The sequence below is a fragment of the Belonocnema kinseyi genome, chromosome 8 (assembly GCF_010883055.1).
Source record: "Belonocnema kinseyi isolate 2016_QV_RU_SX_M_011 chromosome 8, B_treatae_v1, whole genome shotgun sequence".
Taxonomy (NCBI): Eukaryota; Metazoa; Arthropoda; class Insecta; order Hymenoptera; family Cynipidae; genus Belonocnema; species Belonocnema kinseyi.
Genome location: NC_046664.1, coordinates 37,893,125 through 37,918,644, shown reverse-complemented (window position 1 = coordinate 37,918,644; position 25,520 = coordinate 37,893,125). Strand labels below are relative to the sequence as shown.

Below are 25,520 nucleotides of genomic sequence, written 5' to 3'. Positions count from 1 at the left end.
AAACTCAGAAGATGTGGACTGTGACTGCACCATATATCTAGTCGGGAGCGGTGCTGACTGAAAACAGATGATTTGGAGCGATTCGCGCGCCATCTGTTGGTCGTTCTAAGGACTTATTGAACTACCCTCGTAATAAAATGTCAGATTGACACGATAGAAATAAAATTCACGAGACAAAAAACACGGAAAAATCGAGCGAAACCATTATAATATGTGTCTAATAAATAATAATAAAGTAATAAAGTGTTTTTATCCAATCGAGTATAGACTTAACCATATGTGCTAATAAACTGGCTGACCTTTGCTAACCGGAAATTATCTAATAAGTAATATTCACTCCACTAGAAAATGAACATAATAATAGGAAGATAGCAGCAGATAGAATTCAAATATTGTATATAATATACTTTCTGTTTCTTTATACTTTCTCTTGCACATTATAATCCAGAGAGATAAGAGTTATTCGTCTAAGAAACAATGGCTGCTTACTATTCATAACTATTTATATTTATAAAGTGTAAATAACATACCTAGAGTGAATGACGATGGTTGATTCGGAAGTTCGTACCAGAATCGGTCACCACGTCTGGAATTACTGAATTGTGTTGCAATGACACATGCGAAAGTGGGTCCCAACATACTTCCTGGAAGAGGTCTTTCCGACACACCTCCGGACCAAAGATCAACGTCATTTGGATGCCTGCAATCAGAAAATAAGTACATTTATTTAAGTATGACTTGATTTTAAAAATATTTAACTTTAAATTAAATCTCTTACTCGAAAATAGATCTGTATCTGTGGATAGTTTCATTGGGCATTGATCCAAAGAGTTCTTCGAAGGTGTCCGCCCCCGGAAGTCCACAGAATTTTCTGTTAAAGGGAAAATATTTTTCATCTTGTTAATATATTTCGTTCCTTTACAAAATTTTCCTAATGAACTGAATTAGGGTTGTTTTCCCTGACCAATTCTTCGTGTTCCCTGACTATTAATATTCAAAGACCAGAATTGTATTCTTGCAACATTTTAAACATAGAATTTTTCAGAAAAGGAATAAAACAATTTCAAATTCAATTTAAGGAAATGCCCTCTTATATTTGTTTGTTATAATAAAAAAAATATTACTTCTTTCATAAAAGATAACTTTTCAATTCAGAAAGATGAATTTTCAACTTAACATTTGAGGCTTGGACCAAAAAAGATAACTTTTTAACAAAATAGTCCAAGGACCATGCATAAAAAACGACTAGTCATAAGTGGTCGATGTTCTTTTGGGAAATTTCTTCTAGTTTTATAAACTATAAAATAAATGAATTTCAGTAAAATATACCGAAAGTCAAAGCCACGTTCCTATGTTTTTTGCGTGGGGTCTTTTTTAATCAAATTGTTTAGTTTTCAACATAAAAACATGAATTTTCTACCATATGATCGAATGTTTAAACAAAAAGAAACAAATTCAACCGAAAATAGTTCCAGTTTCGCTATAAACAAATGAACTTTTTTTTAAGATAGTGGAATTTTCAACAAAAAAAAAAGATTAATTTTCAACGAAAAATGAAAAATTATCTGTCCAAATAAACGAATTTTTAACAAAACAAAAGAATTTAAAAATTTCAAATATTACTTTTTAACAAAATACTTTCGTTTTCAAAAAAATAATTAGAAAATACATTCTCAACAAAAAATACAATAGTTCATATTTCTACCGAAAAAACAACAAATTTTTAACAAAATAGTTATATTTTTAACATAATGGTTAAATATTTAACCAAATAGTTTAATTTTTAATTTACAAAGATGTACCATCAACCAAAAAGAGAAATTTTCAACAAAATAGTCCAATCTAAAAGGCGAATTTTCTGCAAAACGGTTAAATTTTCAACTTGAACATATGAATTTTCGACAAAAAAGTTAATTTTGAATAAAACACTTGAATTTTAAACCAAGAAAGAGAACTTTTTGACAAAGAAGATTATTTTTTTACCAAAAAGACGATTTTTCAAAGAAACAAGATAAATTTTCAATCAAAAATTTTTTAAGTAATGAGAAGACCGATCATCCAAAAAATACAATTTTAATAAAGTGGTTCATTCTTCAGCCAAGTAGTTAAATTTTGAATTAGAAAAAATCAATTTTCTAACAGAAATGAAAATTTGTCTTTTTCAGTTACAAAAATTAATTTAAAAAGACAACAGTTTTCAACCAAAGAGATGAACTTTCAATTAGAATCATGAATTTTCAAAAAAAAAATTTCAACGAAGTAGTTCAACTATAAACCAGTAATTAAATTTTGAAGCGAAAAGAAGAATTTTAAAAAGACCAGGTGTATTTTCCTTTAAAAAAAATTAATTCTCACCGAATAATGCAATAGTAGATAGTTTAGCCAACAAATATTTTTATTTTAAATAAAAACAGTTGAAACCAAACAAAAAGACGAGTTTTTAAACAAAATAGGTTGACCATTAACCAAAGAAGATTAATGTTCTATCAAACAGTTGCGTTGTAACAAAAAATTAAATTTCTACCAAAAGAAATTACTTATTGAACCTAAAACACGAATTTTAAAAGAAATAGTTGAATTTTTAACAAAAAAAGATTTCAGGGAAATTTTTGTCACCAACATGTGCATTTTTAACAAAAAAGTGTATTTTCTACCCAAATGGTTGAATTTTCAACCAAAAAGGATGACATTTTAACAAAATTGTTGAATTTGCAACCTAATAATAAACTTTTTGACTACAATTATAATTAACAGAAGGAAACAGGTAAGAAAATAAATAGAAGCACGAGGCAAATAAACGACTTACAAGAATAGGATATCAGGGTGAACGACAACTTAATTTTCAAAGTTCCCTACCTTTTCCCTGACCAATTTTTCCTTTTCTTTGACCAATAGTATTCAGAGACCAGAATTTTAATCTTACAAGATTTTGAACACATTTTCACTTTTATAGATGAAATAAAATAATATCAAATAAAAACATAAAAAATAAATCAATTTATTATGTATCTTGTGTCGCAAATTAATTCCCTGGCTCTTGCCTGATGTCCAGGGTCTCCAACTGACCTGAATTCCATGTAGCTTGGAATACCAAATTCACGACCTCTTTGCATGTTGAATGACACGAGATCCATTCCAAATTTAGCACCTACTTTTTTGAAGAGATGATTCGTGACCTGATGATAAAATTATTTAAACAAATGTTTATAATTGAAATAAGATGTATCGTAAATTTCAATATTTAGTTTTCTTACTTCTTGTGTAATTGAATCGTCCATGGCTTGGGCAACTTGATTCATAAGTCCCATAAAATACTCGTCTAAAACACCAGCTCGGTAAAGGTCGTACGGCCTTCTGATCAGATCTGACAATCTTTTGGATGCTGTATATTTTATAATAAGTAAAAAACAATTGAACACATACAAATTTAAAATCTCTGATAAAACATATATATAGATTAAGGCGACTAAAAAAGAGTTTTTCGAATCTGAACGCGCACACCAGCATAAGTTGTATTTTTTTAGATAACACATTTTTCATTAAAAAAAACAGCTTAAAATCGGATATAATTCAGAGGTCCCCTATTCGAGATTTGTCTTCTTTATCGATTTTTGTTAATTTTATTTTTTCAGTGTTTTAAAAATTCATGTAAATCATTTATATAGGTACATATAGAATTATCCCCTTTTTTATTAAAATCATTGTAAATAATGTCAGAAACCTTTTTAAGTCACTATAAAACAACCATGTATGCGTTTTTTTCTCTCGCGAAAATTTTAAATTAAAATATAAAAATAATATTATTAAAAATTTTCGTTATTAGATACTATCTGTTATCTAAGATAATAGAGGAGCAAGAAGAATATATTTGAGAATGGATGGAAATATATGTCTCAACTTCATAATTAACACATATATATTTTTTATTATATAGGTAATCAAACCGTTGAATTTTTAATTAAAAATGTCAATTATCTACAAAGAATATTAAGGTCACCCATTATTGTTCAAAAACTGTAAATCAAAATTTAAGAAATTTAAATGAGATTGAAATCCTATTTAACTTCCAATAATCAAATTCATGTGCAGAATTCCTGAAAATAAAGCCAAGAATCTAACGACCAAATTTTGAGAACTATCATGAAACATTCATATTGTAATTTGAAAAAAGATAAAAATTTTATTATAGATAAAGATACAATTAATCTCATAAAGATCTGATCAGAGTTTCACAGATGATAATTATTATTAGTAATTCATACTGTGAATATTCTTTGAAATCCAATTATGTTTTTATTAAGAATACCAATTTCCGACGAAAAACAATGAACAACATTTAAAATATTGTCTTGTTCAAGTTATATTGATTTTTATTTAAAAATACGAATTTCTGATGTAAAATGCCAACGTAACCTAAAATTGTTCTAAATTATCAATCTTTATTTAAATGTGAAGATATTTGAATACAATTCGAAATGGTTGAAGCTTATAAATTTTATTATTTTAAACAAAAATCATTGGATTTAAATCTAACGACTGTTTGTTTCAAAATAAAAATTTTAGATAAAAAAACATGAAGTTGTTGACAAATTGTGAATATTTTTTGAAATCAAACAACTGATTATCAAAAACACCAATTTCTGACGAAAAACACTATCATAATAAAACATTTTTAGAAGATTCTTAATCTTGTTTAATTTACAATGATTTTTTTTAATATACCAATTTTTGGTTGTAAAACGCTAAGGTTGCTTAAAATTGTTTAAAAAAATGAGAATCTTTCAAAAGTAGTAATTTTTGTTACAAATTACGGATTTCCTGTGAAAAGCGCTAAAATGTATAACCAGAAACCCTTCCAAAATCGCAGACATTGTGCAAAATATAATACTTTTTCTTTGAAAATACCAATTTTTGGTTGAAGACGCTAACAAAACTTAAAGTTGTCAAAAGTTGTGAATCTTCTTTGAAACCTATTTTTTTAATTAAAAATACAAATTTTAGATGGGAAGTACTAAAATCATTTAGAATTGATAGAATATTCTCAATCTTCTTTAAATTATAATTTATTTTATTTTAAAGTGGGAATTTTGTATGTAAAACGCTAACGTAACTTGAAATTATTTTTAAAAATATTAACCTTTAGAATCTAATAATAATTGATTAAAATAACCCATTTCAAGAAAAAAAAAACGTTAAAAAAGCTTGAAAATTTTCAAAATTGAAAATCCTGTTTAAACTATAATGATTTTTGTTTTAAAATACTAATTTTTTGTTTAAAACGCTGAAATAATCCTCAATTGTTCAACACTGATAATTTTTATCACAATTTAAAATACTAATTTCTACTTTTTTCAAATAGGATTTTTAAGAAAAATAATTATTTTGTCTTATTTGTTTTACAATTTTCTGAAATAAGTAACTTTTTAAATTTCAGTTATTGTATTTTGTAATTGGTATTAGTATTTCATATTTTTTTTAGAAAAATGCGAAACAAGTAAGATGAAATTACTATTTTCCTTAAAAACGGGTTAAAAAACTTTTGATTAAATTATGCACAATGATAGGGAATATCTCAAAGTCTAAAATAGAGGACCTCTAAATCACATACGATTTTCAATTTTGGTTAATTTGTGGACTACAATTGTATAACTTAGGCTAATGTACGTATTCAGTTTTCGAATTTTTTTTTATAATCATTCTACTCTGTTAATAATCAAATAATGAATACTTGCCAATGAATTTGTGGGCCTTGCTCCATCTTTCAACAGCAGTTGGCAACAAAGAATGTCCAAATCTGAACGCTGCAGAGGCAAATGCGTCTATCACTCCTGGATTTACATTTGAATCATATCCGTCCCAGTAGCTCTGATTAAAGATAAAACAATAGAATTCATTACTTTCAACTTTTAGAGCAATATATCATTTTTTAAATTTGTTAGCTCTAACATATTTAGTTTAAAACCGACGAATTGTTTTGATTTATCATCTAATTATTGTTGAATTAATAATATTGATAGACTAAATATTTGGATAGTTTTGATAAAACTTTACCTATCTAGTATTTTTAATCAAAAAGTAGCACAGCAAAACGAATCAACCCACATTTTGTCAAAAATGAGATTATTAGGTAGAAAATTTTAAATAATTTAAATACACATAATGGCCAAATATATTTTTTATAACTCGTTTTTTCGATTATGCTAAAAGGCAAAAAACAGCACGAAATCGCTTAAAAATATGCCAAAAACTTTCGTTCTTGGACTTCACAGACAATTTCAAACTATAGTGATTTTTTTCTGTAATTTTCTCTCACAATTTAAACTGCCTTAAAACATAATGGAACATTTTCAAATGGCAAGAAATATTCTTCTGGACCGTTTTAAACTACATACTTGAGAATCTTTAGAAATGTTCCAAAATGTTTAGAACCGCTCTTAAATATTAGAAAAAAATATCATCCAGTATACTCCAGAATCTCCTATAAAATTTAGGAAATGGTTTGAACAATAAACAAATCTCTTATTCATGCTCTCAGATTTTCTTAAAAGTTCAAGAATTATCCCTAGTGTTTTATATAATTCGAGAAAACTTAAACAAGTTCCAGAATATTCCAAAAATTTGAATTATGCAAATTAGTATTCCGGGGGGATGTTTTATTTCATGTCCTTCAAAATTTACTCCTAAAATTTTATTCTGGAATCATTTAGAAATTCCGAAAAAGTCTCAAAATGGGTATGAAATTTAAAAATAGTACACGTTGTCAATGATTTAGCATTCACTAGTTAGAAAATAACTTCTAAGAGATTTAAAAAATTTTCTAAATCATTTCCAGCATTTTAGAGTGTTACATTACTATAAAGTGCAGTAATGCAAAAATTGTAATTTTACATAAAAAATTGCAATTAAATGTAGAATTTTATCATATTTTCCACTGTTTAAAAAAATCGAAGACAATATGAAAAAGTTTTACTAGAGACTAAAATTTGTATATAAAAATTGTTACATTTAGAAAAAATTGTAAGTATCTATAAAAACAAAAATAATATGAAAACTATAACTTTTTAAAATATTTGTAATTTCTTGAAAAATTTGTTAAAATTCTTTTAATGATAGCAAAAAATTTAATTTTTCAGCAGCATGTTGTTGTAATTGTTTCCGATGCTTCAAGAAACCATCTTTTAAAAACTACAGTGGTGAAAGAAAATGTGGAATAAATACTTTATTCAGGAGAAAATTCAATGTAGTTTTTGACTTAATTTGTAAATGCGAATTTTCTTTCCAGATTGTGGTGAGTTTCAATATTAGCAGAAATTTTACTTATAGGTTGAAAAATGAAAAATGCAGAAAATCTTCTTTATTCTTTCTTCCAGTTTTGAAAATGTGACAAAAAGATTTTCTAAAAAAACCATCTTTCTTATTTGTTGCAATATTTTCAAAACATTTTTCTGCTTAAGGAATTTTTCGAAGTTTTCTCGTAAACGATGCAAGATAATTTCAAAAGAGCGAGAGGAATTTTTATATAACTTTTGTTAGATGTGTACACTTTTTAAAGTAATATTCTTTTGTAAGTATCTTTTGCTGTTCATGAGAAAAAATGCGATAGTTAAATTGTATGAAAAAATTTCTCCCGACCACAAAAATGAGTTCCCCACAAAAAAATTACACTATGTGTTTCTAATAGAAGGTAAAAAAAATGGAAAAAATATAATTATAGGTTTTTTGTGCAAATCCACTTAAAAATTTTTTTAAACAAATTCACTTTGCCTATATATATATATCCATTTATTTACAATAAACTTGTCTATGATTGTTCCTTAAGTGGGCATTCATAAAACGATAAAAATATTTTTAGGTTTGTGAAACGCTTTTTAGATAGGTAAACTTTATTTCATTATTTTTTCGATTTGGCCATTTTTAGAATTTGCAAGTACTATCTAAGCTTCTATAACATGCTTTCTAAATTTTAATAATGTTTTCTTTACTTCAAGCCGATTTTCATGAAGAAACAAATAGTTGTAAGTCCACTATAAAGAAACATATTACTGTAATGAAAATATGTCTCCTGATTTGTCATCATGAAATATAATGATTTAGTTTCAATGCCCTGAAAATTATCGTAAAGTAACGTACAGCAACTTACGTTATTTTGCATTACAGTTACCCAAAAATTGTAACGCGTAAACTTTACCGTTAATTTTTATAATAGGTAACGCGTTACCATTATTATTACTAAATAAATTTAACGTTTCGGGTCACGCGTTACTGGCAAACACTAGATTATACGGTATTTATAAATCTTCGTGTCCAAATAAAAATTTTCCAATTCACAGAAAAAAAATTACAAGGCGACTCGTGGAGACTAAATGAAAAGGTGCTACAAAGTTGAGGGCGCTGATGTTCCCAATATAATGTATATGGGATGTCGAAGCTTCAAGAGATTGCCACGCGAGTTAGCACCTTTTCATTTTGTCTCCGCGAATTAGCACCTTTTTACTTGGCTTGTCCGAGATGGAACCTTTTTAGTTGGACTCGTCAAAATTAGAATAAAAATTCTATAATCAATTACATCTTTTTCGAGCAGCAGACCAAACTTCTCCATGACATCCTTGCCCAGCAAAATTGGTAAGAATTCATTGTACGTGACGTGCTGTATTTCAGCAATAACGATTCGACGAGCTTCTTGGAAAAGGGTTTCATCATCCCAATGAGGATTTACTTGAGATAAAGCTTTAGCAGCCCTGTTGTGTTCTCGAGCCATGAGAGTGTGCATACAAGTAAGTACCAGTTGTTCGTTCACTCGAATTTCCCCTGATAAGTGAAAATTATAAAATGAGCTATCAGTTAGCATAAATCAATAGCATACAAGTATAGAACGTGTTTCCGACCCAACGGCGCCCATTTATGCTTCAATGCTTCATTGCGACATGTGCTTCTAAATATTACTTAACATTAATAACTAGTTGCGAATCCAACATATTATACACTCAAAGAGCTATGACTAATTAAATTAACCAATGGGGTCAACTCATATTTTTAACTATATTTGTTTTGTTAAAATTAAAAAAGCAAAATTGAATATAATTACTCGTGAAAATAGATTTTTTGTTAATGTTTAAAAAGAATACTTTTGAAATGTTATGCGGAAAGATGAGGCATTCCGATTGAGCCAGCGCAGAATCGGAAGTGAACATCAGATCTGATTAGCGCAGTTGATGGGGGAATTATTCACTAGGGGTAGGAGCATGGGTGGATTAAGACCTTTCGGGGCCCGGAGCTAAAATAACGTTGGGGCCCCTTTAAGGCGGCTGGACTTAACATTTTACTTTCATTTAAAATTAGTTCTTGATAAAAAAATTCAAAAATTTAATTGAAAAAATTTTACTAAAATTTTTTTTAGGACTTTATTATTTTTGTTCATAAGCGGGTTATTTTACTGTATATTATATGTTTTTCTTGGGGAGAAGGGGGCCCCCACTAGCGTGGGGCCCGGTGCTTCAGCACCACCAAGCCCTCCCCATGATCCGGCACTGGATAGGAGATAACATAACCTATTTTTACGTTTATTATTTGAAACATATCTAAAAAGTATGAAGAAGGACCTAAAAGGGTGCTTAGAATAACTAGAATTTCACTAAAACAGGGATTTGCAAAGTGTGATAGTGCCAGATATAATCTGGATACTTCGCTAGTCAATGGAGTCACTGTGTACCATTATTTCGATCGGTTCAGCGTTTAGATTGGTGTCGTTTCAAGTGCACAGTGTTTTGAAGTATTCAATATTTGGTTTGAATTTACTGCAATTTTTTAAAATTTTATGCAGTAAAAAACAAAAAAACATCAAATTTCTACGATTAAAGATTAGTTTTTAATTTTCAACTAAAAAAGATTTCTTAGTCAGTAATGAAAAAAAATGTATTTAGAATATTGAATTTTCATGCAAAAAAGAGGAATTGTCTGAGAAGCAGATGAATTTTCAACCAAAATAAATGACTTTGTAACAAAGTGGTTGAATTTTCGATAAACTTAACATCACCTTCGGTTAATGGAAAATTCCCTGACTCTTTCAAGTTTTCCTTGATATTTCCTCACTTTCCCAGACTTTTTTTAAATTTTCTGACTTTCCAGAATGCCCTGACCTGAAGCAACAATGATTTTAAAGCGACAAATAACAGGTGTGGTTTAAATTAAAATCTATATAGTTTGTAATAAGTATTCAAGTTGTTATAAAAACTACATAAATCCGTTCTAATTGATTCAATAATTCAATTATATTGAATAACCTGATTGATGGTTTCTTTTATATGATCGGATTTGAATTTTTTTTATATCTCTGCAACAGAAAAAATTAGCGTTTCAATTTCTTTTTGATGATTTTCTTACAATTTGATTTTTAACTTTAGTTATGTTCATTTGCTTGATTAATGTCAAAACTAATAAACGATTTTACTGCTTTCAATATTCTTATTGCTCAGTACGAACACGAACCAATTATAATACAATTGAGTTTCAGTACATTTTGAAGCCGGCTTTTTTCAAAATAAAAATTTATTTTTGTCTGTATAATGTTTTTGAAATACTGCAATTGTTTAATAATTAAGTAATCATCACGAATAGATTTATCACGCCTCGTTCGCTTACTACTCAGTTGTAAACCGTTGAACCTAGTCTGCATTTATTTCAGCTTCCAATTTGAAATAAATAAAATTGAAATTAATTCTGAGAAAATCAAACACCTGTCAATTATCCAGAACTTTGTTCTAAAATATATGATAAAGTTTCAGACCTTGATGAAAGTAAATTAAAATTTTTATTACGCGTACAGGCGTGTCTGAGAAGTTGGTTTCTAAATAATCGAAAGCAACACCATAAAACAACAAGAGCAAATCTGGCTTGGGGCGGAATTTCGAAAGAGCTTCAAATAAGTGATCTCCGGTAATAAATGCCATAACATTCTATCGACTGACAATTAATTTAACTCTAGTGAGCTAACATGTCTGGAAACTTGATATCAGTCTAATGGCGTCGGGTGCTAAAATTCTTGATTTACGTGAAATCGCTCTGCGAATAAAGTTTCTTCGTGTCTATGAAACCACGTTTCTCATCGGCTTATTAGCAGAATTCTCAGGGAAATGTTGATGCTATGCGTTCATAAGAGCGTAACTGGTTTAGCCTAACGTGAGAAAAACTTACCAGCCTCGAAGCAATACATCGATTTATTTGGACGCGTACAACCTTCGTCAGGAATGTCCAATTTCAGAGGAAGCAGGTCCTTTAAGCCATACTCTGAAAATACCGGATTCATCCGTAAAAGTCCGGCAAACCCAGTTCGTAGTTTTCTAAACATGGAAAAGTATATTTTAAATATTTTTAAATTAATATAATGCTTTTTGCATATATTCTGATTAGAATTAACCTACTGTAAAGGATCTGGTTCAATAGTAGAATTTGGTTTTTTTCAGAGAGAAATATGTGCATTAGTATGGCCCAACATACTTTTTTTGAATAATATCATTCATATGGCCCTCACCCATTGTCCGAATCCACAGAAAAAAATCGTTTTTTTTTTTATTTTTTATTCCACAAGCCCTATGAAGCTTAACGCGTATTTTTCATAAAAAATTTTTTTTTATAAACTTTATTCAGAATCGTTAATATTAGGTTTATCGAGTTGAACCTCAACATTTCTCTTAACGATTTGACCATTATAAGTCTGTTTAATAGGGTCCAAAAAAACCCATAAGTGAATAATTGGACTTTGAAAGTTTTGGACACTAATTAATATTATTCTGCGGTTTATTTTAGCACAAACTGATTCAAATACGTCAGATATTATTTTTCACTGGTAATTAGATGTGCAAAGCAGTTCTAGGAACTAAAAACCCGAACCAACTTCTATGGGACTTTGAATGTATTAGAGACTATTTGTATTTCAAAAACTCAACAAAAAACATTAGTTAATGACAAAAAATAAGCGAAATCAATTTTTTCACTTATTTGGTTCTTTGGGACCCTATAAAATAGACTTAAGGGGGTGGTATTTAAAAAGTGATTATACATCTTTATTCTATAGCTAATTCCGAAGAGAAATATTGAGTTTCAAGTTGATTCACATAATATTGACGATTCTGCATAAAATGTAAACAAATTTATTTTCTTCTAATGGGAAATGTGAGTTTTTAATATATAAAATAGCATTTTATACCGATAATAAGGTATTTAAAAAATTATATAAACAATTTTTTATTGTTTTTAGCCATTTTTTCTTAGATTAGACTATTAAAGTCGCGCCTTCACCGAATTTTCGACTTTTTGGTCGTAGCGAGAAAATAATTAATTAAAGCCAACAAAAATAATTGTTTGAACAAGTTACTAATATTTATAAAATTATTCTCATAAAATAATGCAAAAAGGTTGTTCGTTGTATGAACACTGTATCTAATGAAAATCATTCCATAGATTACCGCAACTTCTTGCAAAGTGAGTAATAAATGATCACATAAATCTCCCGTTTGATCCAAATAAATACAGAGCCGTTTCTCTATCAGATTATGATTTATATTTTGCTACCCATATATTATCTTAACAAAATAATCTCTAGTTATAGAACAATTAATCTATATACTGACAATAATTTAATTTTCGTTCATGTAAATGTCTGTGTGACCTTATAACAGGGATTGTTTGACGTGTATCGAACACCATTGGAATATAAGAAGAACTATAGACTCTTGGTCTTGATTAAGATTTATCACATGACTTGCAGGATAGAAAGTGTTTAGCCCTGCGTTATAAATACGGGATGCACAATAGTGATTTATCGTTCCTCACTGACGTAATCGGAATCGCAATAAGTGGAGTAAAGCAGACTCTATTTTCTCTTAACCTTATAATGAGTTAAACCATTTTTGACCATAATAGGACACGAAAATAGCTACAGAACATGCTTTCTTTGATTAAAAGCTAGGACCGAATCCATTTTAAATTAGGCAAGTTCTACATTAGGAGGACCAAGAAAATAAAATATTTTGTTGTTGTTGCTTCACTACCCTATAGTTTCTTTCAGTTAAAGTAAAAGTATTTATGAAATTTTTTATAAATTAAAAAAAATAACTTTTGGTCGAAGGCCTCTTAATGCTAAAAATTGTTATTTATTATTTTTTTCTGTTGAAAATGATAAATGAGTTACGTAAAACCAATAAGTATGACAATAAAATGACATTATGCATGACTAAAAATAATTTTACCCTTCTTTTATTCTGAATACTATCCTTAAAAGTGAAAACAACCTCTAAAGAGGGTTGAAATTTATAATATGATTCTGTATACAAGTTAGGTAAAATTGATAGAAAAATACCCTTAAGATTTTTCAAACTATTGCATAAAACGATATTTTGGTTTTTTGCAGTTATTCACATAATTTCTTAAATTAAAAGTTCTAGGATGACTTCAAAAGTATTTCTTAAACATTTTATAGTTTTTAGAAATAATTTAAAGAGCGTTTGAGTTACATTTTGGGCCTTTAAACCACCCTTATTAAAAAAAGTAAAATATCGTCTTTTGGTAAAAATTGCGTAACTGTTTTACTAGAATGTCACAAAATAAACCTGGGACTTATTAAAAATATTATCACCTTAAGCAACCTTCTTTAAATGATGGAAAGTTATAGTTTTATTTATTTTTCCTATATTTTTTTTTTTTTGACATTCTGACATTTTGACATTCTCTTAGGATGCGTATGATTTTATATAAATCTATAGGACATATTACAATTTAAAAAAATATTTCTCAATAGAATTTTGTTGATTTCACTTTAACATACACTCAGCTTCAATCGATCATAGGATAGTTGCAAAAACGACAAAAAACAACGTTGGTTTTTGATTCGTGTGCATTTCGACCCTTAAAAATTGAAGAGACTGAAATCGCAGCTGATTGTTTTTTTAATATATCTTCAAATCACATTTTTTTCAAATCATTTGAATGGAAAAATGTATTCTTGAAATTTTTTTCATAGCACGTGAAATAAGAGGTTGTTTTCGCAAAACAAAAAAGAAATGCTACACGTACTTATCTATGCGCACTGTCATATGTTTAACAATTCTTCATTTATTTCACGATTCAAATGTCAATTTTCACAAACTGTATTAAGCACGTGTTGTATGTGCACTGTGCGCTATTCGGTAAAAAAATGTCTTTAGAGAGAAAAAATCAGATTTCTGCTTTATTAACAAATAAAGATTTTGAAATATCAGTTCCCAAGTTTCTATTGTGCATCTACAATACATGCGGTCTTATCGTTGTCGAATATAAAAAATAACTGTAAAAGACCAAGCATGCCAAATTATGAAGAAATGATCTTATCAAAACTAACGAGGGCTAACGGTAATGACTGTAAATGCAGCATGTGTGTAAGCGGAAGATTAAAGGTCAACTGAAATTTGAGAAAGGCAAAGTTCGCTTCCAAAAAGTATCAAACCACGTTCTTGCCTCTAATCCTCTAATGGACTTCATGGAACTTCGAGTATCCTGCAGAACCTAAGTAGTGAAAAACCTAATAATTATGGTTTAATAAATTCGATTGAAATTTGCTAAAAGTGTTTTAAGAGATAGGAAAAGGTATAGAACATTCTTGTGGCAATTAGCTAAATGCTTCGCAAAATGTGACTTCTATTCTGAAACGAAAAATTGATTCGTGTAAACCGACATCAGCCTCAGTAGTAAGCAGCGAGAAATTGAATTGAATTTGGATACAAAGATGAGATGTTTCAGAGATGGCATATACGAATGCGAAACTGAAAATAAAGCAACGAAAGAAAATAGACTTTTTGTTTGGGCTGATGCTGTAGAACTATTGGTAGCTGTTGTCAAAGACCGAAACCTGTTTGGCAATTACGTCCTTAAAGTTATGGCTGATGATGATCAAGGGTTTTACAAAATCTGCGTCATAGTGCTCCCAGAAAATTATTGACTTGAATGGGACTGGTATTTTCATGATTCAGATGTAGAAGCAGATCCAAATTTTCCTATCAACAAGAGAATTTCATATTCTGAAGATGGTAATACTGATAAGAAGGCAAAGTTGGCCAGTGTTCATTAGACTTACCCTTATTTTTCACTTTTAGAATTTCTCTGCTCTTACCCCCTAGTTTTCTTCGAAGACCAAACCAAAAATCTCAAAATTTGAGCAAAATCGGTTAATATTTGGGGGTGGCGCAAAGACCATGAAGTTTCCCATTGATTTAACATGGGAAAAAGTCAAAGAAAACGTCATAAGTATCAAATTTGAATTTTACGAAATATGGCGGCTTAATGACGCTCTTTAAAAGTTAAAAAAAAGTTAATCGTTAACTTAAGATTACCCAGTTATTTTTTAACTGATATTCAATTGTTTAAGCAACATTTGTGTGTTAAATTTTTTTTCAGTTAGCTCGCGAAACGAACATATTTATAGACTTTATGAGTTATTTAATCAATAACATCAATAAAACAATTTGTTTAAATAATTTTACAATTATTTTAATAAGACGTATTTGTTCATGTAAATATTTTACCCAAAAAACAGCAGAAAAAACATTTGATCTCACTGAATTTTCGACAAATTGTAATATTTTTAAGTACTAATTTGTTTATTATGAACACTCGTAGGTGTGTAAACAAATAAAAATTTTTTAAACAATTTTTTTGTTTAAATATTTTATTTCAGCTATTTTTCGACAGATTATAATAATTTTATGTTCTATTTTTTTAAGAATACTTTTAAACATTTAAACAAATTAAAATTGTTGAGATAAAATATTTTTTGTTTACTGATTTTATGTGTTTTTATCGTAAGTGAGGAAAAAATGCACTTTTTTATCTTTCCAGAGATTTATTTGTTATGAGTTATCTGCTTGTTTTGAAGCAACGGATTTTTTTCTTTCGAAAAATATCAAAAATATAATATGTAAACCAAAAAATTGTTTAAACATCTATAGGTATTCATAATAAACAAATTAGTACTTAAAAATATTAAAATTAGTCAAAAATTTAGTGAGATGAAATGTTTCTGCTGCTGTTTTTAGGTAAAATATATACTTAAAGAAATAAGTATTATTTATATAATTATAAAATTATTTAAGCATACTGAAACCATTTTAAATTAGGCATGGACCTACACTTGAAATCGCAGAATCTCTCGAGGACGTAGTATGTTGTTTTTTTAGAAGCAATTAGGCGATACGTATTTTTCTGATTTGCAAATAGAATTTTTTCTAAAAAATTATAGGTATTTGAATTTTAGGCTTTTTTTTCTTTAAACCTCTATAACTTTCGAGCTAATGGAGATATTTATTATTTTCTTTTTGAATCTAACAGCGATCACCATCTTCTTGCAAACTCTGCCAGAAAATTGAAAAAGGTTCAAAATTAACAAAATGACAGAAGTTTTTTTTGGAAAAATTAAAAATCCATTGTCTCAAAATACCCACCTTTAAATTTGTTGTCAACTTTGTTTGAACTTGTTCCTTTATAATAAAGATATCTTATAAGATTGATGCTTGCTAAATAACTTTTGTAACCAGAATAATTCTTTTTTGTTACAGACGAATTTTCTACTTTTACTTCGAAACAATAATAGATACGAAAAAATATTCAGATGAAAGTTTGCACGTCCAAAAAAGTTATACGAGAAATGTCTCTTGTTCTTTTGCGATATTTTTCATAGTTTACGAAAAAATATCAAAAACTACATTTTTATGGGGAAAACGATTCTCCCGGCCTCAAAAATGGTTTAACCCACATGATGCTACTAAGATGCCTTTCTTTTATTAACAGAAACTTAAAAAAAATATTTTGAAAAAGGTGGTTTTTCCCAAAATTATACTTTTTCATGTTTTCAAAATTTGAAGAAAATAATTTTAAAAACTTTCTCAAAAACCCTAGCTTTTTCATTTTTCTATATAATTTTGTTTAAGTTTCTACTAATAAAAGAAAGGCATCTTAGCAGCATCATGCGGGCTAAACCATTTTTGAAGTCGGCAGAATTTCTTTCCACTGAAAATGTAGTTTTCGAATTTTTTTGGTATATGATTTTTCCGTCTGGCATGTTGGTTTTGAAAAAACACTTCTTTTACCTCGCATGGGTTTCTGTAACTCCATAAACGGTGTTTCCGTCGAGAAGTCCTGTAAGAAGATTGAAGGGAACTCTGCTTCCTAGACGGCAGCCAGGACGCACCGCTGGGAATGCGCGAACAAAGTCCATACAACGAACATTGAATAATCTGTAGAAGTAATCATCTTCAGGAATTAAAATTTCATTGCAGTAAGGATGCTTCTGGTGTGGTGGTCGGTTGCAGCATTCTTCCGGGTCATTACGATTGAAGGGATCTGCAAGAATCACCTACGTTAAACATCAATACACTCGGAGATAAAAATTTGCTTGAGCCATAAAAACTGTTTTCTTGGATAAACATGGAAATTTTATTAAATAAAACAAATTTTCGTTGATTCAAAAAAATAATCATTCAACCCAACCAAATTTTTTGGTTACATCAACTAAATACTCCGTCTACCAAAATGTTCATATACTTCATACTTGTTCATACTTCATGGTTGAAGCAATAACAACTTTGCTGATTCAGGCAAATTGTTTCCTAAGTGTGCTAATTATAATCAAACCAAACGAAGCACAGTGCGACCAAAAATCGATTTTCTGGAGTAATTAATCTGGAGCTTAAAATTTTGATTCGGTTTGAGTATTAAGAAAAAATGATAGTTAACTAATTTTCAAAGAGACTTTGCTAACCGATTTTTGAATTGATCATCTGTTTATTTTTTATTTACCAAAGGAAAGTGCTACTTTAGGAAAACGAATACTTGGAAACTCTTTTTTTAATTCAATGTAATTTTGAATGTTACAAGCAAATCTAACCAAAACATTTTTAATACCTGATAACAAATGTTAATTAATTACGTAAACTTGATAAAAAAATACAAGTTTTCGTCCAATTGTAACCGGCAGATTTCTAATTATTTTTTGACCTGATCAACATCAATTAACGTCGGCTAAATAATGTTTAACTTTGAATAAAATCCGTTTCCAGTTAAAAGCGACAACCCCCAACACATAAAAAAAAGCAAAAAGCCCAATTATTGTCTCGAATGCGGATACTTTCTCCTGCAAGTTTAATGGCTTCAAAACAGGCTTTTACCAGAAAATTTCAGTCTGCACTCCTTTCTGGGAAATTATATTATGAAACCCTTCACGTATGGTGAAAACTGATATGGGTTTCCGACTAGCCTGAAGCTACTGGCAGAACCAATAGAACGCGAGGAGCACCAAATTATCAATGATGGTGATCAATCACTTTCTCGAGCGCGTAGTTGTCCTGATTCTGATTTATGAAAATGTGCGTATAGACTAGAAGATACATTTCTATATACAAATTACAAACAATAAGGCAATCATAAAATAAAATGAATATTCGAAATACTTTCGAAAATCTGTCAATTGCAACAGCCTAAAATAGACTGCAAGAAACCTAACAGATTAATGAAATAGTACACACACAAATATTTTCTAGCTGATTTTGTAGGCCTTATTGGTCTAAAATTGATACCTGAAAAATTATTGTTTTTATATTAGGGAACATCCACTAATTACGTACTAATGTTTTTGAAAATTTGTACCCTTTCCCCTTTTATTGTAAGGGTTTCGCAAGCTTTGTTTGACCCCCCCCCCCCCACCCACACTTACACCCTTCCTGAGTAAGATTTGATATTTTTTACTTAATATATGAAAAATATATACATTACACTATTACACTATCACACAAGATCTTAATGCATTTCGAATAATTTGAAAGATTTCCAGCGATTTGAAAGTATTTGAACAAAATTCAAGGGATTTTACGTAATTTTAGAGGATCACAATGGGGTTGAATATTGTTGAATTGATTTACACTTGACTGTGCAACACTTTTTAATTTTCATGACGTCATGAAAAATGGCTTGCCCACTTCAGGAATTTTGACTCTAATGTAATTCCTGTACGCGCAAGCAGAAGTGTTGAAGAGTTTAATTTATGACCTCTTGTCGTCTGTTTTGAACTCAAAAAATCTCGTTTGCAGGAGAAACATTTTCTTATATAACATGATACGAGTGTTGAACTTTCGAAAGATATTTTTCCTGTATCTAAAAGATCCCCTTCTCCTACCTTTTTATCCTTTCCCCACATATGGTAGATATAAGTAATTTTAAAGTTTCCGACTAATCGACAGAGGTCATTCCTCTGATTCTTAGGCGATTTACTTACCCAAAGGAGTGGCAGTGAGTGTATAATCGTGATCCATGAATTGGCCCCAAGCGATAACCATGACGGTTCCAGCGTGATCGTGAAAACCATCGTCCGGGTGCATGGTACGTGAGACGATACGTGAAAGAGGCAGATTACGGCCGGAAGTTGCAATTCTTGGTGAGGACATGCCATCCGAAAAACGAGGAGGCAGCAATCTAGATTTTTTTAATTAAAAAAGAAGAAAATAGTTAAAGAATTTTAAAGATCCGTAAGAAGATTTTTCGGTCTTGCGATCATGTAAGAAAAATTAATATTCCATAAAGTCATTCTTTATTTGCTGCTTGGCACGTTGGTTCAGAATTGGAGTTCTGCGGATAACCAGTCAACAGGTCACAACTTTTAACCGATTCAGACATTTTTTTTTTTCAATTGAAGCCTAATAAATTACCCAGTGATTCCACGGGCCCGATTTTTGATTCTTGCAAAAGCCTATGTAAACGACAAACGTAGAAAAAATATTGTATTCAGAAAATATATTTATAATTTATATTTTTTTAATTTACATTTCAACCCGCAAAAATACTTCTTTTGTAACTGAAAATGTAAAATTCGAATATCAATTTACAAAACTCATTTATAATACTACTAGATGACACTTTTGTAATAAATTTCAAGACATACAGTGAAGAAAAAAATGTCTTGCGCTAAAATCTCACATTATTGTGATTGTTCATAAAACTTGTTACTAACATTTAAGTAAATTATAAAATTGATTATTTACGTAATGTAATTGCAAACTTATCGATTTTACTTAATGTTCAGTTAACAAAAAGTATTTTTGTGAATTAAATTAATATTTTTACTGAAAAAACACTTTTTGTGCGTTTTTTGTTTAGATATAATTTTGTTTGATAAAAATTGGCACCTGTAGACTGATTTGTCCCCAAATAAAGTTCTGAATGCAGCTACGATTTATTAAAATTTGATGATTATTGTGAGTTAATGATCGAAGATAAATTTCAAAAAACGTGGACCAACACTGTTTGTTTAAAATCTAATAATTTTGAAGTTTAACAATTGTTTTCAGTCAGCAAAACCTTTTTCTCTTAGAATATATGTTTAAAAATTGCAATGACGATTTTTTAATGCAGAATATAATTTTTATTTCATATGAACTGAAATTATCTGCGACTACTCATTACCTGATTTATTATATGTCGAATACTACTGCGTTGAAGCAGCTTATTTGAATCATTTTAAATTGCAAATTAATTAAGTTTAAAAGATTTATAATGTTATTTAGAATTTTAAATCACGATTACTAACCAGATTAATTTTTGGAAATTTCACCTTTTTGAACAGGGAAACATTTATTCCTTATGATAGCTGATAGGTACATTTTTCAAAAAGCATTTGATGAAATATATTTCTTGATAGTTTTTTTTATTATATATAAAATATTATTTAATAAGATTGAAATGAAAAAAGAGTTTTTTATTATTGAACCTACTACTTATTATGACTTTTTTTAAACTTTCGGACGGTATTGTAAATCATTTATTCTCGATCTAGTTTTAAAAGCAACTTTTTAAAATCTTATTATGAAGAATAAGTTATGTAAAAATCAATTTAACTTTAAATTGCTTATATCATTGTCTCTCAAGTATTAAAAACGAAAGTAACATGCAAATCTTTGCATTCAAAATTTTTGAATCAAAAATAATTTCCATACTATTTTTTAGGTTTCATCATAATTTCCTTTCAGCCACAGCTTATGCAATGTATCATATTATGATTTAGAATTCTTTTTAGAAAAGTTATTGTTTATTTAAAATCTCTTTCAGAAAAATAATATCATTATAATTCGGGGTGGTCCACTTAGTAGGCTATTTTTATAGGTTCCTATTTTTGACGTTATTTGTAATCGATTTCATAACATTTCAACATAAGAAAACCAAAAAAAAATCGGTTGACCAACTCTACTCGTTTTACAATTTTTCTCTTTATGGTGAACCGATTGCAACAATCAACCTAATAGGAAATCCATAATGTATCCAAAATTATAGAAATAATGTTAAAGTTTAACAACTTTTTAATAAAAGATTGTAATAATTTTATATAAGGACTTCATATAGGCATAACTAGATTATTATTTTTTCCATTATTCTGTAAAAAAATCAACAAAAACAAAAATTTTTAATCATTTTTTAAATAACTACTACCCACAATTTCAAATGATTTTAAAACATTTACAATATTTTAAAGGAATTCAAGAGGATTTCATGGGATTTTATAAAATTTCAAGAGAATTCAGTAATTTCTAAGGCTTTTAAAGACTCTCAAAAGGTATTTTAATCAATTTTTTTAAGATTTTAAAGGATTTTATATACCAAAATTTCAAAAAATTTATTCACAAAAATTGAACAATTTAAAGTATTTCAAAGATTTTAAGAAAGTTTACATTTTTTTACAGTATTTCTAAAGATTTTACAGATATCACGATAGTTTCAAAGATTTTGTAATATTTTATAAGATTTCCGAAAATTGTAGTAATTATAAAAGAATTTTAAACACTTTCAATAAGATATTTTAATGAATTTTCTAGGATGCGATAGAAATCCAAGTATTAGAATGTATTTGAAGAAATATCGTCAGATTTCAAGAACTGCTATGGATCATCAAGAAAGGCCAATTTTTAATAATATACATACATTTCTAACCAATTAGTAGAGTTTTAAATCAATAAGATTAAATTTCTACCAATAAAGAAGAATTTTTAATAAATTACATATATTTTCAACTAAATAGTTAGGTTTTCAAAATTAGAAGAGGAATTATTATTTTAAAAAAGTGGAATACAGTTGCAGTTTCATTGAAAACAATTAATTTTGAATAAAAAAAATCTTTCACAAAACAGTTAAATTTTTTACCTAAATGTTAAATTTTCAAGATAAAAAGACGAATTTTATATACAAACCAGTTAAATTTTTTATCCAAAATTAATGTTTTAACAAAAAAGTTAATTTTCAATTGAATAGCTAAATGTTGTTTTAATATTAGTTCTTACCCCAAAAAAGAATTTTTCAACAAAATACATACATTTTTTTACTAGATAGTAGAATTTTCTAACAAGAATATTAATTCAATTTCAATTCTGAAACAAAAAAGGAATACTTAAATTTTAATTTGAAACAATTAAATTTCAATAAAAAGAAATTAATTTTCTGCAAAACATTTGAATTTTTAACCAAAAAATCCGAAGTTTCAACAAAACAGTTATTTTTTATCAAATATTTTAATTTTAGATTGAAAAAGTAGGTTTTCGTACAAAAAAATTAACAAAATACATAAATTTTCTACAAAATAGAAGAATAATCAACCAAGAAGATTAATTTTCTAAAAACAAAGACAAATTTTCAACTAAATAGTTGAATTTTCTAATTATAAAGATGGACTGAGAAACAAAAATGGAATAGTTAAATTCTCAACTGAAAAAATTAGTTAAAAATAAATAAATCTTCTTCAAAATTAAAATTTAATTAAAATTCTAAGATGTGAATTTTCAACCAAACAATGAATTTCTAACTAAAGTTTTGAACCTTTTATGACAAAAATCAATATTTAATAAAGTTGTTCAAGTTTCAACCAAGAAGTTAAATTACCATTCGAAAAAAATGAATTTTCATGAAAATTTTACCCCGTGCGAGACAGCATAGAACAATCAGTAAAAAATGTTTTACGTACACTGTATAAAAAATCTATTGAATTTTACATATCTGGTAGATGTAAATAAAAGGACCCCGTACGAATTGTACTTCGTACAATTTCATGGAGATTGAAGAAACACAAGCCGCACACGTTACCACTTACCTAAAACACATAAGATACTGTGGGTATTTTTTTATGTTTAAATATTCCTTTAAAAAAATATGAAATATACGTTTTGAATAACCGCATTTTTCCGTTCTAATAGCAGAAAATGTAAAAGGCAAAATAGGAATAGCTCGGATTCGGTCTACTTTGTGTGAAAGCTTTCAAAAAAGTTGAACATAGCTCTCAATTTCCTTGCATTAAAAATAAAAATGTTCCAAAATTGAAGGATGAAGGCATCGATAAACAACGGACACGAGAGACGCTTTCGTATTCACATATTATTTGATTATATTATTCAAAATTTTAAATTAATTATAAAGCAAAAACTTTACAATTTCCGCCAGGGTAAGATTAAAGATCTTTGGTAAAATTAAAAATCTCGATGTAATTTTCAATCACAGGAAAGTGATTTTACCGACGCATGGTATTTTTACACGCTGCGACTGAATTTTCTCTTCTGAATGTAAATTCGTACGAGGAAATATGTAATTTTATTTTTATCGAGTGTGTAATATTACACTGCTGTTCGAGGGTCCTTTTATTTACATCGCTAGAGGATGTAATTTCACATACTTTTGTAAAATCACACAATGAAGTGTGTGATATTTACAATGATACAATATTTAATTTTCCGAAAATTTGTAATTTTACACAAATCTTTTTTTACAATGTAATTTATGAATTCGTTAGGGGTCAAACAAAAAATTAATGATTTTTTATTTTACTCTTGTCGATCTTCATCTTTTTGCATGTTGAGATTACCCGTAGCATTTTTACCCGAACCCCCATCCCATTGTTCATAAATAACGAAACGTGTGAAATCAAAGCTGTAATTTATCGTTCAACTTATTGTACGATGATGTTTAACTTGACCCTGCCTCTACAGTTAGAAACCACTAAGAGTCAAGACATCTTGTTAACCTTCATAATTAACAACATCCGGATTCTTGAAAAGTGCGAATATAATAAACCAGTCTAAAAAGATCTGATTAAGAAAATAGGAAGAACGTCAGTAATTCATCTGTAAAATTGTGAAAAATTGCTTATCTATAGGAATAAAGAGGCAAGATGTAACTGCCACGCGTAAAGAAAAATGTGCACTTGACTCAAGATTTAGTAGGCGTGCGCATTTATTCATTCGTACAAATTTATTGTACATAAACATAAGCTTTTCATTTTACGTATTTGTATACGGGTATAATGGATAATGTATAATGTTATACTGCGGTCGTGAACCTATACCGGTTTGCCATGGAAATACGAAGGTCATTCGCGATGGAAAAAGGTCGGGGAGAAGTGTCTACACGTCTACATTATTGTCTTGAACTTCTCACCTCACAAATGGCGATAAAGATGCACCCCATGTGGGATTCTCCAAGTTTGTACAGAGGCCATCAAAACGGCGATATTTGCCAGGACGACATTCAACATCACTCAAGAAGGCTGGGCAAACTTCGCGAATCCGAGTTTTCGATGTATCAATCAACGGAAGACTTTTTTCGATTTCCTCGTAGGAGAGACCATACCTGTAAAGAAATTGTACTTAGAATTAGAATCCCTGCTGAAGAGAGTATATAAAATTGTAGAATCAGATAGACTATGCAGAAAAAACGTGATATTAAATAAAATTCTGTACATTTGGGGAATATTCAACCAAATTATATGACGGCGTAGAAATTAGATAAAATTCTATAAGCAGATTTGATACAAATATTATCAAATTGAATATAGCTAATTACACGATTTAAAATCTGTTAACAAGTTTGATAGATCTTGCTTTCTAATCTCATCGCTGCAGAGGTTGTATGAAATCCTACATTTTTCCTGATGTAGGATATTTTCATCAAAATATATCCATCGAGAAATCTTATACTTTTCTATTACGAGATTCTCATTAAATCTGTACCATATATTATCTACATGAAACTTGTATTCAATTCTATCTTCCCGGATTTCGGAAATTTCTATCAAGTCCTATATTCCACAATCTTGGAAGATCTTATTCAAATCTATCCGTCTAGAATCTTATACTTTGCTATCAACAGCTTCTCACTGAGATACTATCAAATCCTACGATGCAGAATTTTTTAAACTTCTCCCAAACTACCCATCAAGAAATCTTATACTTTCCTATCAAAATGTTCTCATTGTGTAAGATTTGATACAGTTTAAATAACAATATCTTGGTAGAAAATTATAATATTTCTCAAGAAGTCGAATTCTATAGAAATTTTCCAAGTTCTGGAAAACAGAATTTGATGCAAATCTGGTGCCGATAAGATTTAATAGAGTTTCAATAAAATACAGTCGATAGAAAAAGTACAAGATTGTACAACGGGTAGAATTTTATATAAATTTTCGAGATCCAGAGACA

General features: G+C 28.8%; 1 protein-coding gene across 1 annotated transcript in view; it reads right to left on the bottom strand.

Annotated features, from left to right (window-relative positions):
- The window catches only part of LOC117178446 (peroxidase), a 111,180-nt gene that overhangs the window by 8,042 nt on the left and 77,618 nt on the right, over positions 1–25,520 (bottom strand). The window contains exons 5-14 of the mRNA XM_033369872.1: positions 24,481–24,672; positions 19,292–19,488; positions 17,112–17,364; positions 11,191–11,336; positions 8,567–8,808; positions 5,733–5,865; positions 3,255–3,382; positions 3,067–3,176; positions 779–871; positions 531–700 (exon numbers count right to left, since the gene is read on the bottom strand). Of these exons, the coding sequence (XP_033225763.1) occupies positions 531–700; positions 779–871; positions 3,067–3,176; positions 3,255–3,382; positions 5,733–5,865; positions 8,567–8,808; positions 11,191–11,336; positions 17,112–17,364; positions 19,292–19,488; positions 24,481–24,672 (1,664 nt within the window). The remainder of the gene's footprint in view (positions 1–530; positions 701–778; positions 872–3,066; positions 3,177–3,254; positions 3,383–5,732; positions 5,866–8,566; positions 8,809–11,190; positions 11,337–17,111; positions 17,365–19,291; positions 19,489–24,480; positions 24,673–25,520) is intronic.